This window comes from Trachurus japonicus, chromosome 13 (genome assembly GCF_045865225.1).
Source record: "Trachurus japonicus isolate A0001 chromosome 13, Traja_1.0".
Classification (NCBI taxonomy): Eukaryota; Metazoa; Chordata; class Actinopteri; order Carangiformes; family Carangidae; genus Trachurus; species Trachurus japonicus.
This window is the reverse complement of record NC_140919.1, coordinates 26,064,399-26,081,892: the sequence shown is the minus strand read 5'-3', so window position 1 is coordinate 26,081,892 and position 17,494 is coordinate 26,064,399. Positions and strand designations below refer to the sequence as shown.

Genomic DNA, 17,494 nt, shown 5'->3' with positions numbered 1-17,494 from the left:
ACATGCCACGACAGACACCAGCAAGAAGAGAGGGAACAATGGCTGCAGTCGAATATTCACAGGCGAAGGACAGAGAGGGACGACAACTGAAGCACATTCGTCACCTACACACAGACTCACACAGAGGGAGAGGAGACGGGGTGAGGTGAAGGTAAAACAGTGGAAGTGAAGGAAGGAAATGCAAAGCACCTGTTATTTAAAACACCATCAACCAAGAAATGAGCAGCTGCTGTCTACATTATAATCATGCTTCATATTTAATTTATACTGACAGCATGAATCATAATTAGAGTGATGAGGTTGTGAGAGTCTAATTGAGGGTTAGGGTTAGTATAAATATTAATAAAGTAAAAGCTGTAGCTGTTATTTCAGTAAGGATATGACATCAATGAAAAAACAACATCCACATGGTTTTTAGCCTTTCCTGTTGTTCCATTGAGCAGATGTTGGCATCTGAGAAGAAGTGTGTGTTGTGTGTCTGTTATGAGTGCAGCAGCCTGCAGGTGGCGCTGAAACAGCTTCACACGGAGCAGAAAAAAACCCCTCAGTGTCTACTTACTGCCTGTTTTCTGGAGCTTTTAACAGCATCGCATGGTCTTCATCTACAGAAAGGGTCGTAGCTGAGGTGGCACCTGTTATTTAGCCTCATCCATCTTATGTGTGTGTTTGTATTAAATATAGATGTGATGGAAGTTTCTGTGTTATGTATGTGTGTGTCACATGTGGGATTACGTGTGTGTGTGTGTGTGTGTGTGCAGGTTAAGTCAGTAATGATCAGCGTGCTGACCACGCTGTGTGTGGTAAGAATATAAATGCAGCTCAGTGAGTGTGATCAGCTGAAACCTGCTGCTGAAGCTCATCACTGCTGCTACAGGTCAGTCTCTGCTTTCTGTTTGTCTTCAAACAACAACAACACACACACTCACCACATCTGTAAGTTCACTGAAATACATTTAAATACATAACTATAACTGCTAAAGCCTCAGTGTAAACACACCCAGTGTCTCGGTGAAGGACGGTGTTTTAAGATCAGTCACAGGAGTTTTATTAGGTAAAATAACATAACAGCTTGTTGCCTCGAGTCTCAAGATACACTCCTGTGGTCTTTTTTTTTGATTGTCTGTACTTCTCGAGGCTGTATGTATGGAAGGTGAAAACAATTTCCCTGAAAAGGACAAATATATCCATCTATATCTATCTAGCTGTAAATGTTGTAAGAAAGAAAAGAGACAGTGGTCTTGTGTGATATAATGGTCAGACTGGTGTGACCTTGTATTAGATAGATAGATAGATAGATAGATAGATAGATAGATAGATAGATAGATAGATAGATAGATAGATAGATAGATAGATAGATATACTTTATTGATCCCGTATTGATTGTACTGATGATGGGGAGCCACAGAGTTTCACCTCTGGATGGTCGTGTTCTGCAGGTCCTGATAACGAGGCGTCAACATGAGTCCCAAACATGTCGTCTTCAAGAAAGTTTCCCGTGATAAGTCGGTGAGTGCAGCTTAATCTGTGTGTGTGAGTGTGTGAACTGTAGGTGGACTGAGAGTTCACCTTCATCAGATTGTTACTAAGTGAGGATGATACTTGTTGTATTCACTGGTTTAAACAGCCACATCCTCACTGCAGCTGGATTATTTACCTTGTATTGGAATGAGTGTGTGGGACTGAACAACTGTGTGTTTGAAGCATCTGGTATCAGATGAACTAAACAACTGGGAAAGGTCTTGAATGAATGAATGAATTTATTTATTTCGGTTTATATCAAGCTTATATAACCGAAAGGGTGTAGATTGAAGCCAAAGCTTATACACCCCTACCCCTTTTACCTTAAAAAAATATACTCTTTAATACAAAAGGATCAGATCACAGACATTTGAAACTAAGCAGTACACTTAAATTTCTGATCACAACAAAATAAAGAATAGTACTGTACACAGCGCATAACCCAAAATAGTACAAAATCATTAAACTTAATTTTCCATACTGTAACGAGAAATTATGTTGTTCTTATAAAGTCTTTTAAAGCCGACTAGAGTACAGCATAATTTAATATTTTCAGGACAGTTATTCCAGATGTTAACCCCTCTAACAGAAAGACAGTGATTTTGTACAGTAGTTCGAGTCTTTGGTTTCTCAAATAATAGTGGTCTTCTCAGGTTATAACTGGAGTCCTTCATTTTAAACAGATTCTGGATATCTTGAGGAAGAATTTTATTTTTTGCTTTGTACTGTACATGGTTTGTATTGTAATGTAATCAACTAAGTCCCTGAATTTAAAAATGTTCAAGCGACTAAATAGTGGGTTGGTTGGCTCACGGAAAGATTTATTACTGATGATTGTTATAGCCTTTTTTTGCAATAAAAAAATAGAATTCTTCAGGTAGTGAAAGTCGTGGTTCTGGTCCCAGAGCAGCAGAATCAGATGTTTCTACTGCTGATGTACCTTTGAGCCAGGCACCACATCTTCTCTGACCCCTCCTCCCTCCCCCCAGGTGGCGGTCTACATGGGCAAGAGAGACTTTGTGGATCACTGTGACTTTGTGGATCCAGTCGGTGAGTTCTGTCAGACACAAACAAACTGAAGCTGGAAACGCTCCTGAACGTGGAGGTCAGTTTCACTCTGGCTGTGGGAGGTGGATCTGCGATTAGCTCATGAGCTCATTATCTTACATCACAACACGTCAGTCGGTCAGACCTGGAGGTCTCTCTCTGTGTAGAGATAGGCAAACAGTTTCTGTTTATAAAGGGAGGCTCAATAGATAAAAATCAACAAAAGTACAGTAGACCCTGAGAACTCAACACTCTGCAATAAAACGGAAAGACAAAATGGAAATGAAAAACATCAGCAACAATGTGTGGTGTAAACACTCAAAACCACACACACACACACTGCAGGTAGCAGCACAGATGTCACTAAACACTGAAGAACCAGGTCAGAACAAGTTGTTCAGTTCTCTGAGACTGTGTTGTCACTGTGCTGTTGCAGTGTGTTGTGTAGTCAGTTGAGTTGAGCTCTCAAGGTCACCACCGTTTTACATTATGAGGGCCTGAGCACCAAGGTGTGTGAGAAACATATTGAAATGATTCGGTTTATTATTAGTCATGAATGAAAACTGCTCATTTAAGGGGCCTCATATGAAAACATCAACATGTACGAGATGTAGGAGATTTTAACTAGGTGACTCCTGTTGTCTGCTTCTCCTAGATTCACCCAACAGGAAGTCCACCAATTGAAAACCTCTCATACTTGATGATGGTCTCACACACACCAGAGGACATTTGCATGTTAATATGATGTTAGACTCATAACACCAGCTACCTAGTATCATTATGTCCATGCGCCGGCGTCTGGCTGAGGCCCTGAGGTGACACGGTCTGTCCAGTGATAAATTATTATTATTATGAAACTGACGTCATCTCAATCTGAGAATTTACCCAAAGTGTTGTGATGTTCCTTTAATATATCAGGGTGGAAATCAGTGGATGTGGTTCCAGCTGTGGTCCAGATGTTGTCACCTGGACTCTACAGTGCCTCTTTGCTTTTTTTCAGATGGAGTGATCTTGATCGACCCAGTGCAGCTCAAAGGAAAGAAAGGTCAGTGTGTTTGACCTTTGACCTGCCTTTATTCTTTCTTTTGAAAGCATCCTGATCTGTCATGTAACCTGAGAGACCGTTACTATGACGTCACTAAAGCGACAGTGCGGTTACAGACCTTTGTAGTAATAAGTACTACATCTGTTTTTTGAGTGAATGTGATCAGGTAAAGAGCTGAACTGAAACCTGATAGTAGGAGCTAAGGTGTAAGAGAAGAGGAGGCCATAAGAGAGAACAAAATGATGAGGACAACAAAGTGATCTCTGCTCTACAAACTGAGCTGGACAGCACGGGTGTCCATGCACTCACATTATGTCATTTTAAACCTTTCTAGACTTCTCTAGTGTTTCCTCACTTGCTTAATTAAAACTAATTAGGTTTACATTTTACGTATCTTAGAGATTGGTGTGTGTGTGTCCATGCACATGAGCAGACATAGTACTAAAGTCTATGGATTAAAAAAACATCAAGCACCACTGATTTGTGTGTGAATGTGATAGTTTACCCAAAGTGCACATGGACAAAGTGATTCCTGTATGCTGGTCCACTTTGTGCCATAGCAACAACTCAGTTATTGTTATTGTCAACATCAGCACCATTTCTATAATACATTTCTATAAATAAATTAATCAAGAATACGAAAAGCTGGCCAGCTTGTATTGATAAAGTGTTTTATAATCACAAAAACCTCTTTCCTGTGGTAATGCAGCTCAGCTGTGGGTTGAGATCTTTCAGTCATCTCCACCACCAATGTCTACAACTGCAGCATCAAACACAACCTGTGTGTTGATGGTGTGTTTTTGTCCTGTTCACAATTCCCTTTACATGTTGCGATAGATTTTTCCATGTCCTCCATGTATGGCAGCGCTGCCATGAAGCTGCCTTTAGTCAGGAGGACTCTTCACTACCTCTAACCCTCCTCTCCTCTGGCTACATTTAGTGCCGAGTGGTTCAGCGAATGGTTCTTGGTCAGAAAAATGCAGAGTCCTACAGTTAGTAGTAGGAGCTTCTCCTAAATCATTAATTCAGCAGCTCTCTTTTAGACCAGGGAATTGTATTAATCAATAACGAAAATGGCTTTAATCCAAGCTGAATCTGTTTCTTCAAAACATTTTCAGACAGTGGAGGGAGTCTCTCTTTTTAATAACATAAAAGAAAATGTGCAACTGAAACAAAAAGATTGTGAACATAATATTCAACGGTGTGGCAGTAAATAGCCAGTATCTTGTTGCTATTTGTGGTACTTCGCCTTAATTCAACCCTTCCTGTGTCCATAGTGTACGTGATGCTGTCGTGCACGTTTCGGTACGGCCGTCAGGACATGGATGTGATGGGCGTGTCCTTCAGGAGGGACTTGTTCCTGGTGACCCGGCAGGTTTACCCCGAGCTGCAGGACAAGGAGACCCTGACCCACACCAAGGTCCAGAAGAAACTCCTCCAGAAGCTGGGAGACAACGCCTTCCCCTTCTTCTTTGAGGTGAGGGTAGACTGTCAGGTAGACCCCACATTCAGCCTCCCCTAACCCCCCAGTGGGGGACTGCAGGGAGTCTAGTTGCCATCCTTTTCAAATACTGGACTTCCTTCATCATAAAAGCTCCTCAGCTGGTCTGTTTGACACCCTGCCAAGGAAACTCCTGTCAAGGCTCAGACTTTAAATTCAGCTCCATCTCCAGTGGGCCTCATATCAGGCATGGTCAGCAACTCCCCCACCCCAGTTCTGTTGCTGTCAGACACTGGTGAACAGCCTGGTTTCATTAGGAGCATCACTCCCAAACAAGACCCTTGAACACACTGAACCAAAGTCTCTCTGACTGTTGTAGTCTCAGGTCCAGACTAGAGGGTCTCCATGAAATACTGTTGATGTCAATGCTAATCAGATGAAAACCCTCTGACCTGAGACCAGTCCGTCCGATCCCTACAGCATGAACCCTCTTACATGTGTCTGGGTTCTTACTGTAGATGTTTTGATCAGTGCACAGTGATGTGTTGTAGCTGAATAGAAAATGCTCCAACACTTTGAATGGGTATCTAAGCAGATGTTTGTGTTTGTGCTTCAGTTTCCCGACAACCTGCCGTGTTCTGTTGCGCTGCAGCCTGGACCATCTGATGAGGGGAAGGTAAATCACAGCTTCATCGTGTTGCACTGCAGCATCTTCTTTGTAGACGAGTTTGGGTTCTCATGTTTTTGATTTACCTTGTGGTTCGAGTTTAAAGAGCTTTGGTTCTGAGAACTTGCTGAGAGAAGAACATTTATCATTGTCTCAACTTAATTAGATGTGAACATTGAGTTAATCGTGTGATAAAGAAACAACTTTCAGATCCAGAACTTTGATGCTGGAGCAAAAGGTCCGTTCAGGGTTCCACAGATAACTGAGTTGTTTCTTGTGTGTGACAGAAATGTGCGGTGGAGTTTGAGGTGAAAGCTTTCTGCAGTGAAAACCAGGACATGAAGATAGAAAAACAGTGAGTCTCATCAGACACACTCATCAGGTCCAGGTCCTGTTCAGCATTATTGAATGAATCCATGTAAATAGTGAGCAGCCATTGTGTTTTTCATTCACAAACGTTATCTTCTCTGCAGGAGCTCAGTTCGTCTCAGCATCCGTAAGATCCAGTTCAGTCCAGAAAACAGTAAAGTGGTTCCGGTTGTAGAAACCAACTTTGAGTTCCTGATGTCTGAGAAACCTCTGCAGGTCAAGATGAGTCTGCCCAAAGAGGTGAGACTGACTCACACTGTCCTCAGATCAGTCAGGTCATCAACAGACCACAAAACCAGCTCCACACACCTGGTTCTCCTGAGACCTTCACCACACTGCAAAAACTCAAATATCTTACCAAGAATATTTGTCTTATTTCTAGTCAAAATGTAATTTCTAGTCAAAACAAATCTCATTATACTTAAAATAAGACTCATCATCATATAAAAAGTAGCTTGTTTTTAGACACTTTTTATCCTTTCAAGCAGATTTTCACTTGAAATAAGTAGAAAAATCTGATAGTGGAACAAGTTTTTCTTCCTTATAACAAGCACAAAAAACTTGCTTTCACTGGCAGATTTTTCTACTTATTTCTAGTGAAAATTTGTTTGTAACAAGTGAAAATGATCTAAAAACAAGTTCATTTTTAGGTGATGAGTCTTATTTTAAGTGGAAAGAGATTAGTTTTGACTAGAAATGAGACATTTTGACAAGAAATAAGACAAATATTCTTGGAGAGATTTTTTGAGTTTTTGCAGTGCACAGATCCCTGATCCAGCAGGATGACAGAACTGTTTGTCCCTGTGTGTGTGTACCTGTGTGTCCCTTCCTCCCTGACTCCCCTGACTCATCTGCTTGTACATGTTGTTGCTTTCCTGCATGTCTCACCTGTCTCACCTGTGTTGCCTGTCCACAGACTTATTACCACGGTGAGCCGGTCAAAGTGAACGTCGAGATCAACAACTCATCGAGCAGGAATATCAAAAACATCAGTGTGACAGGTGAGGTCATACGTGTTGTGTGTGTCTGACCTGTGTTTGTGTTCGATGGTGTCACATGACAGATCATACAGGTGGAAACACCTGAGAGAGTTACGTAATGTTACCACAGTTGGTATAAACATGTTGTCTGTGTGTTTTTAGTGGATCAGGTCACCAACGTCGTTCTTTACTCCAATGACAAATATGTGAAGTCGGTGGCCAAAGAGGAGACAGAGTGAGTCGGACTCTTTTTTTGAACCTACACACACAGTATTTCTGTGTTTATTCTGACAACAGCATTTGAAAGGAAAATGGAAAACAAGCAAGGAAATGTAACTTGATAGTAAAACTGATCAAAAGTAAAGTTTGTGATAATGTAACGTACGTGTTTGTGTGTGTGTGTGTGTGTGTGTGTGTGTGTGTGTAGTGATTCAGTTCCCTCTGGGACCACTCTGAAGAAGAACTACACCCTGCATCCTCTGCTGGCTCACAACAAAGACCGGAGAGGAATCGCACTTGATGGACGACTCAAGCATGAGGACACCAACCTGGCTTCATCTAGCATGTGAGACACACACACGCACACACACACTGATAAAAACACAGTGAGACAGTGATTATGAACACATTAGTCTGACTGAAATGTCTTTGTTTCCGTGTGTCAGTGTGAAAGACGAGGTTCTGAAGGAGGTCCAGGGGATGCTGGTCTCCTATAAGGTGGTGGTGCGGATGACGGCTTCTGGGTGAGTCAGTCAGTCAAACATTTACATCTCAATGTCATTGTGACTTCATCAGTTAAGTCTGTTTGTAGAAATATTTCAAACAAAATGTTCAAGGACTCTGAATCTCTGTCTGTTTCCTCTGTGTCTGGTGACAACAGGACCATTGGATCCAGGTACGTTTGTCTCATAGATAGATAGATAGATAGATAGATAGATAGATAGATAGATAGATAGATAGATAGATAGATAGATAGATAGATAGATAGATAGATAGATAGATAGATAGATAGATAGATAGATAGATAGATAGATAGATAGAGATAGATACTAACAGATGATATACACACTGGACACAGTGTTAAGTCTCTGTCTCTCTGTATGTGTGTGTCTTACAGTGAGGTGTCTCTGGAGCTTCCTTTCAAACTGATGAATCCTAAATCTGTTGAGCCAGGTACTCCTCACCCCAGTTTTTATAGTCACTGACTGACTAGTTTTACCAGTTACCAGACCACTGACTTGTTTTCTGTCTCTGTCTTCCCGTCACTTGTCCTCATGTCCTGTGTGCACTGGGCTGAAGAAACAGCCAAGGCGAGGTGAGGCCACTTTTACTTCACTGGCAGAGTTCGACTACAGATTAGAGTTCTGTTTTCTGTTTCTGTCATTTTCAGATCAACAGTGTGGCAGTATAATGATCTATTATTGATATGTATTCCATCATTATCATTGAAAATAGGCTTTAATTAATGACAAGTCATTGGTCCTTCTGTCTCTCTGTTTGTCCATCTGTCTGTCCCACAGTGAAACAGACGACATGGTCTTTGAGGAGTTCAAACGAGCGTACCTGAAGGGTGTGGTCTACGGTTCTGACGACGAGTCCCCCACCGAGGCCTGAGACCTCCGGCTCTGTCCCTGCCGTCCGTCACTGTGCAGAACTGAACACAAACACAGTTTTGGTCCAAAGTCTCGATGGTTTCTAATGTTAGCGATGTTTCCTCTAGTGCCGCCCTCAGTTCAATCATCAGGATGACTTCTGCTCGGCTGTAGTCTGACTGTAGGACACTCTGTAGGGGATCCTGTGGTGAAGCGGGACATATCAGTCGCATGTCACATGGACGCATGAGACACGGTAGATCAGACAATGACACAGTGTTGCATCCTGTGTTTCTGTTCAAAGCCACAGGGTCTCAGCCTGAATCCAGAGCAGAGCCTCTAGTTTTGTCCCAGTCCTGGTTCTGTCACTCACATTAACTGACTGTAACAGCAACATGACACCGTCTGACCTCTTTCTCCATCAAACCATGCAAAGAGATCAGGGAGTCTCTACTCAACAGAAACAAATCTGATGTGTAGTTCCTATTCTGTTAATGAGTCCTGTGATGACGTAACTGCTGCAGTAGAACAACAGTGTAAATGATGCTGTTTTTAAGCAACACAGGGAGCTTTGCATGAGTGTGGTGGTGGCCGATGTCACTGACTTGCTGCAGTGCTGCTCCTGCCAGCTCCGCCTCTCTGCATAGAGCTCGCAGCAGGCTAATGGAAGAATTGATTTCTTGCCATTATTAAATAAAAACTGGCCCAAGGCCCAGAGCATACTGGATGCAGTGGGAGCTGTGGCAGATGTTGATTTTCATTTTGGCTCCTCTGTTAGCAGATGAGAGTAGATGTGTGTTGGTGTGAGATCTAGGAATTCCACCTCTCACATACTTTTCATGCATGTCACACATAGCTCCAAGTAAAAGTAGACTGAGAAAGATGTGTTGATGTCATAGTTACATCATAGCAGTAACCTTTCCTCATATGTACAGCGCAGCATCGTCCAACCATCCACTAACCCTGTAAACTCTAGAAACAGAGCTGCAGCAGCAGTATCGCAGCACAGATAAAGTCAGTGTGAACATAGACACACACTTTTCCACAGCAGTCAGCAACATCAGCCACCAAGCACATGCAATGCAGGCCATGTGTTGCCAATGTAAATCTGTTGGCCTCCTGACCTCAAAACAGTCTAGTGGATAGGGCAGATGTAAAGGAGTCTGTCATGACGCCTGTCTTTATTTTCTTTACAAAACTATTTGATTCTATCTCCTATAATCGCTGAAGGGTCACAGGTCAAACTGTGATGAGTCATAGTAACAGATGAAGCTTTGTCTAGCATACACTGATAGTGTTGAGCTTCCTGTCTGAGAATAAAACAAACTCTGTTGGAGGAGTCTGAGTCTAAAAGTTGGAGGAATCTGAGTCTGATTGTGAGTCTGATCCTGGTTGTGAGTCCTTCCACCAGTCTGAATGTGAGTTTGACTCAGCCTGAAGAGCCACAGCCTGTTTGCTCCACTGTCAGTCTCAGCCATTGACGGCCTGTTTGATCTTTAGTGAGTTCTGTGGATGGTGAAATGGAAGCAGTGGCTGTAGATCAGTGTGAAACATGTAGCTTTAGTGTCATACACACACACACAAACGTTTCTTTCAATGTTTTATTGAAGATTTTTTTTCTCAGAAACAAATAATCAACAATCAGATGATTTATTTTCAAAACTATCACAAACAAAAGACTTTCTGCTAGTTAAAGTTTCTGATTTAAATACACCTTGTGTCATGTCATTCTAAATGTTACAATGCCAGATCCTTGTCTAACCTAGTCCTTTGAACTTAGAGAACCAGCCCAGGCAGTGGGAGACCCTCACACCTCCTCCTCCATCTGTCAACTTATATAACACACACATACCTGAAATTCATTTATCACTAACCACTTCTCATTCACTCTCCACTGAGTCCTGTATTTAACATGGTCGGGTTCAGGATGTTGTGACCAGACGCCTGCATTACGAAGCATGTTCAACATATCCAGGATAACTGTTAGTTATCTGGGTTAATTAAAACTAATGAAACCATCCTGGACTATCCGTACTCTGAAGCTGGTTATCAACTGGCTCAGTTAACTCTGGGGTTTTCCTCTCTGATTTCCATTTATTTGAAAAAAGGCAGGGTGGGCTGCTGGTTGTTATTTATCACTAAATTGTAACTTCAAAGTTACCTTGGTAACCTTAAATTCTGCTTTGTAGCTGTAGATGTACTTGTGTTTGTGGACAGTTTGATACAAACTGCTGCTGGGTCACTGCTACAGTCATTCACGTTATAGTTTTGTGGACTGAATTGCAGAATAACACATATGGTGCTCACATTCATGTCAGTTGAATCAACACGGGCTGAGCTGTTTTTGAGTGAAACCCCCCAATCACAATTTCTGTAAACAATAACTGCTCAGATTTCTGCTCTGTTAACGTGGGACACAGCAGGACATCTCAGACTAACAGCTGCTGTAGATAAAAAGAAAACCAACAAACATGTTGTGGGTCTGGAGAGATGCTTTCTACTGCGGTTGAGTGTAATTTTCTCACACTAACACTGTAATGCTGCCCAGAGTGTATCTCTCGTTCAGAGCCGAAGCTGCTGTTACTGTTTCTGCATAAACAAACAAGCTCTACACACCAAGAGACAAAACCTACAGAGTCTCCGAAGGCCAACAAAATGAGTTTCTGATCAACTTTCTGGGACAAAAAAGCTCCATCTTTGCCCAGAATTGGATTTCTGAGATGTCTGTGGATTTAGTTTTACCCTCAGATTCCAGATGAGGGGATGGACACCAGTACATCAGACGTTTATTCGTTGTTGGGCTGGATTCTTTCTGTGAGAACGTCCCTTAATGACTCCTCAGGTGCGATGGATTCTATAGTCTCTTTGTCCCGTTGTTGGAGAACAGAGATCCCTCAGGGAAACTCTGGCCTTAAGGGGTTGGGTGGATCTAAAGTGAGGAGGTATATCACTTTACACTGCTGCTGTAGGATCAGTGTCCAGGGATTATCAGATGACTTTCTGTCCTTACAACTCTTAACACAAGCTGAAAATCTCAGCAATTTACACACACAGACAAGATGGGAGATAAAGGTTTCACACACAATTGTGGGGTATTACAACAGCAGAGGTACTCATGTTCTCCTGTTCAAAAGCCCATTCTCTGTTCGGCACAGAATGAACCAGGATACTGAACAAAGCTTTGTAATGACAATAATGTAACGCAAAAACAATACAGAGAAACAGAATCTGTAAGGGCGAAATAAAAAAAATTTAAAAAAAGGTCACAATACTGAAACAAACAGTGGAAAGCCAAAACATTAAACTACTGTCTAAAACAAAAAATATATAGATTGAGAAGACAAAAAAAACAAATGATTCAGCTGAAACTCATTTAATTGTAAGTGACGAGTTTCATCTCTGCTGAAAAGTTGAGGTTTTAGTTTAATCTTGCAGTTTCTAGGTGAAGAAGGATCATGTAGCTAGCTGGATCATTCGGTTGGATCCTCCACCAGCAGGTGAAGTTGGGATTTATTCGCCTCCCCAGTTGTATCCATCAGCAGGTACTGTCATTTGGGGCACGGGTGCTCTGAGTAAGGCCATATCACAAGTATCAGGGTGGAGCAAGAAGCCAGAGAAGGTGCTGCTGGCCTCAGGACCAGCATACATGCCATTAGTGACACCGTCCTTCACCTGAACCCACACCCGGTCCCCCCGAGCCAGGTGAAGGACAACTGAATGCGATGTGGTGCCTAACACTTTGGGGTCTGTGGTTTTAACAACTGGGGTAAAATTATGAAAGAGGCCGACTTTGAGGACTCGCTCATGGACAGTGAGGTGGTAGCTGAAGACATAGGTGCCGTTGATGGGGGCAGTGTAGAGACCGCTGGTGGGGTCGTAACTCCCCTGGACATTGTAGAGGACAGTGGGGAAGACCACAGGGGCGTTGGGTGAGGGATAACTGGACGCCAACCCTGCAGCAAAAGCAGACTGGATACTGGGCATGCAGGGACCAGGAGGCCCCATCATCCCCATAGGCCCCATAGTTCCCTGATCCCCGGCTACACCCATCACCCCTTGAGGTCCTGGTTTGCCCTCCTCCCCCTTGTCCCCCTTCTCTCCCCTCTGCCCCTGACTCCCGTCCATCCCATCTGTACAGTTACACTCCCCCTGGGGCCCTGGTTCCCCCTTCATACCCAACGATCCAGGGGCACCAGGAGTACCCATATCACCCATATCACCCTTGTAGCCTTTGGGCCCTGTTGGTCCTGCAGAACCAGACAAGCCTCTGGGCCCTGCAGGACCAGGCAGACCTGGGTTTCCTGGTGGGCCAAGGCTGGACTCGCAGGCTTCTGGACAGACACCGTCATCTCCTTTAGGACCCATGAGCCCAGGGTTTCCCACCAGACCTTGATCACCTTTGTCACCTGCAGTTCAACAGAGCCCAGGTCAGGTACTGGACTTGAGGAGCCAGTGAAATGATGAAGGTAGTTGCCCTTACCTTTGAAACCTTGGCTTCCTTTGGGTCCCACCAGTCCAGAGGGTCCTCGCTGTCCCTTCTCACCCTCATCTCCTTTCTGTCCTGAGGGTTGAACAAACAGAAACACTCAAAGTAATTGTTGCAGTTGAAGCTGATTGTGCACAATCAGGATCCAAGTAGCTGCTTACCTTTGATCCCTGGTCTGCCCACAGAACCTGGAGGGCCTCTGAACCCTGTTAACCCCCTTCTTCCAGGACTACCAGGGCTACCTGATGGAAGACAGGGAGAGAGATGAACTGAGTGTATAGTGTCAGGTAGCAAACAACACAGGTCACTCACTTCCAGAGCTCAGCATCATCAGATGGATCAGTGCTGCCGATGACAGACTGAGAGTAGTTATATTACACTTAGATTATGCTTCATATACGTCTGGGGTAAGAACCACTTCCTGGGACCCAAAACCTCCTGATGACCACAATCTGCATTACTGGATCAATCATAGACCTCCAGTCAAAGGTGAGGAGGAAATCTCTTTTTCAGGGTTTGTTGTTATAGTAGCTACTTTTATCCAAAGTGTCAGTGGGAGTGAGATCATACAAGGTCTAACCATTGACGGTTGAAGCTTGACTAAGGACTCGGCGTGTTACTCTGTCAACATGAGACCAGGAGGAGCTTTGAAACGTCCTACCTCTGAATAGAGATCCCAGTGTTGCAGAGTTGTGTTATTTTTTCCTTTACCTGGCAGTCCCCGTTCTCCATAGTCTCCTTTGGGCCCCGGGGTGGTCTGGCAGCTTGTGCATTGACAGTACCAAGGTAACTGGCTCGCAGGGATGGGGATCGGGCCCTGCATCAGCATCTGACAGTAGGCTTCCATGACCCCAACAGGAGGCAGCGACGTATCGTTTCCATCAACGTTAAAAGTCCGTCCCGATCCATCCATGGGTGGGAATGGGAGCGAAGGAGGAGGTTCAAGGGGGGGTTCCCAGCCGTCTTCGGTCAGTGGCTCAGGCATCCCCATGATGAAAGGGAAGGACGCCACCATCAACAAGAAGTGAGGAGGAAAGGTTGCCATTTTCAGTCTGCAAACATGTTAAAGGACCATTAACTATTATCTTCTTCCTCCCACAGCCTCACTGAGTGAATGTCAGCCGATTCTTCATCACCACTAAGACTTAATCCTGATTTATAAACCAAATTGCTCAGAGACTGGATCACGTTCTTGCACTAAACATTTACTCTGTTTACTGATGTGCTGTGTGTTAACCACAACACAATGTGTGTCACGGCACTGCTGCAAAAGGAAATGATTTTATTACTTTTTTTTTTTTTTAATCAATGAAATAGTCACCCTGAAGTTGGTCACAGCAGGCCATTTGATCAGCATGAGACTTTTTTTTTGTTTTATTCCGTTATGATCTTCTTAAAAGGATGGTGCTTTTTATTTATTTATTCATTCTAATTTTTGCCTTTATTAGATAGTGGAGACATGACAGGAAACAGGGGAGAGAATGAGGGAACAGATACGCAGTGAATAATCATGACAGTCAGGAGCCAAGCCAGCAATCTCCTGCATAAGAGCTAGAGCCCATATGGGACATGCTCTCTGGCCACTCATCCACCATGTATTTAATCTATTTAATTTATTATATTTTCTCAAAAGACAAAGAAAGACTGCATCTCTGAGCATTTCAGTGTTTCAGTTATCATCAATCAATTAAAATTTTTTAGCAGAATTCCTGACAGAAAAATATAACCATGAAGCTTCAATATTATTATCTTCAACATAGTATCATGATTAATTTCATCTCAAGATGATGATAATTCAAACAATCAGATATTTTATATTTATACAGGATTATTCTATTTTACACTTTTTTCCATAAAGTGAATGGCCACATTGATGTTAGGCTATAATAATTATGGCTCATGTGAAATGCTTTCTAATAATAAAAACAATAAATAAATTTTCCATTTACTATTTCAATCTTAGATTTGCATTCATTTTTTTTCAGTTTTTCTGGAAAAAGAAAGAAAGAAATTATATTTTTTAAAAATAAGATTGATCAATTACTCACCGAGCAGTCAGTGCTTCAATCTGTCTCAAGGTCTGCTGTCACCTGCAGTTCATCTCACCCGTCACCCTCACAGCTGTTAATAAAGCACCTGGACTCCACCCAGCTCAACAATTGATGACCCACCTAAACTAATGTGTGTGTGCGTGTGTCTTTGTTGAATAAGACATAGGCCTGTGTTTTTGTCTTTAATGTATACTGTGACCTCATTACAATACTACACACAGGTGTCACATCACAGCACACACACAATAATAATGATAGGAATAATAAGATTTATTCATGGAGCACTCTTGTAAACGTATGTTAGTACACAGTGATTTACACAAGGCAGCGAACAAAAACATGCACATCACAACTCTGAAACAACCGAGTGGAAATACACTGCAGTAGCCTATCATTAGCAGTAGGGAAATCAGTAGAAATCAATAACACCAAAAAATAAAAAGATGTCAGTAAGAACAATATAAGTCAATAAAATCAAGCACGATTGAATAAATCAGGCAAATAACAATAAAAGTAATTTTTAAAAGAAATACTTTATTTTGAAGTTTTCAATTGTACAAGAATAGTAAACTTCATTCCCACTAGAAACTCAATACATAACAAAGGACTGAGGTAAAATAACAACAGTAACTAAATTGACAAAGTAATATAAATAATAGGGACAAACAATAATATAATTTTTTTTTGAAAAGAAGAAAAAAACATATTCATTAACACATCTAAGACATCTCAAACATTAGTATTTGGTTTATTCAAAGTTTACAGTGAGTCCACAGCTGTTAGGGGTAATGTTTCTATATATTCACTAAAAGGTTGCCAGATCTTTAAAAGGGCATCATATGTTTCTCATGACAAGACACGTAATCTTCTCTAAGGGCAAACAGGTCATCATTTCGGATATCCATTTTAATATATAGAAAGGGTGTAATCTGACTTCCAGGTTAACATGATACATTTTCTGGAAACAGTAAAAGCTATAAGTAAATTTCCTGGAACTCTGACTTGGTTTCATGTTTGTTACATTTCCTGAAAGATAAAGTCCTGGATTTAATGGAATTGTTATATCCATGATTTTAGTCAGTGTGTCGAATATATCATTCCAAAAATGTAGCAACTTTAGTACAGTGGCATGTGCAATGATACCCTAGCAATAACAAAAGGACATTTTAGACAGGAGCTTAGACCGAAGGCTCTATCACCTCGGTTTTTTAGCTTTACATCAGGAATAACCAAGAGGCCTCCACCACGTGGCAGCATGAACCTGAGTCTACAGAAGGTCCCCCTTATTCATGCCATGTAGAGACCCTTAGCTCTGTACTGATCCTGGGTCAGCTCATGGTCAGAGGACCCCCAGACCCCCTCCAGTTTGTCTACCAGCCTAGATTGAGGACACCATCTATCTGCTGTGTCCATGTCTGGGCCACATGGACAAGTGTGCGAGCACTACGAGGGTCATGGCCATGTTCTTTGACTTCCATTCAACCCCATCAGGCTGGATGCCTGGGTGGGTGAGAAACTGACAGCACTGCAGCTGGATGCCCCCCATGTGTCCTGACTGAGCAGAACCATCTGCAGCTCAATGTGACAGACATAAAGAGTGGTGGACCTTCAGAGGAACAATGCATCCAAGTCCATCCTGTTTCCATCCAGGAACACTGGTGTCCTCTATAAGAAAGGTTAAAGTTGTATCTAATTTCTGAAGAAGCTGAGGTACTTCATCTTCTGACAAAAGAAAAGAAGATGATGACATCGTGAAGTGGGTCAACAGGTTGACGGCTGTGGAGGCCAATGGGCTCAGCAAACTGATCCATTAGACCAGTGATGTTGTGGAGATGGAGTGGACTCTGCTGATGGGTGTCAGGCAGGAGCATGTACTGTAACGTCCTGCCCATAGACTGCGAGGAGAAAGGAACTGAACCACTGACTTCTGGTCAGTTTGACTGGTGGTTTATTCCTTTTTTCATTAGTGAACCATCTGGACACCATTCATCCTTTCTGCCCCCTGGTATGTGGTGAAGACAAAGACAGGTCTCACACTATAAATGTTTATGTGAGCCCTAGATAGGATCCTCCTGGTCTTTGTTCGTTCTGAGTTTCATTCAGGTCTCAGGTGACCTGGCCATGACTTCAAAAAGTTGACAATACACAACTGTAACTGTGATCAGTCCACCGGGCTGACTGAAGACTGTCACCGGATCCTGCACACAGACAAAGTCTATAGGTGTGACTTTATTAATGCAGAATCCTGGGAATTAGGATGACACGACTCATGTTGGTCAATGTGGGTCACCTGTGGAG

At 42.6% G+C, this 17,494-nt stretch overlaps 2 protein-coding genes across 2 annotated transcripts; one reads left to right on the top strand and one right to left on the bottom strand.

The window, feature by feature from the left end:
* The first annotated feature begins 803 nt into the window (after positions 1-803).
* Positions 804-8,950, top strand: LOC146976052 (S-arrestin-like). Its single transcript, XM_085795570.1, has 16 exons — positions 804-874; positions 1,437-1,506; positions 2,508-2,568; positions 3,566-3,610; positions 4,888-5,087; positions 5,668-5,727; positions 6,006-6,073; positions 6,192-6,327; positions 7,004-7,088; positions 7,230-7,302; positions 7,495-7,632; positions 7,733-7,810; positions 7,948-7,962; positions 8,185-8,240; positions 8,373-8,382; positions 8,588-8,950. Exons 2-16 carry the CDS (start codon positions 1,459-1,461, stop codon positions 8,679-8,681), a joined length of 1,167 nt encoding a protein of 388 aa, XP_085651696.1. The 5' UTR covers positions 804-874; positions 1,437-1,458; the 3' UTR covers positions 8,682-8,950.
* A 3,219-nt stretch (positions 8,951-12,169) lies between these two features.
* On the bottom strand, positions 12,170-14,190 carry LOC146976051 (uncharacterized). Its single transcript, XM_085796678.1, has 4 exons — positions 13,857-14,190; positions 13,307-13,387; positions 13,140-13,220; positions 12,170-13,065 (listed from the first exon to the last, which is right to left on the bottom strand). The coding sequence occupies exons 1-4, from the start codon at positions 14,188-14,190 to the stop codon at positions 12,170-12,172; spliced, it is 1,392 nt and encodes a 463-aa protein (XP_085652804.1).
* Positions 14,191-17,494: the final 3,304 nt, after the last annotated feature.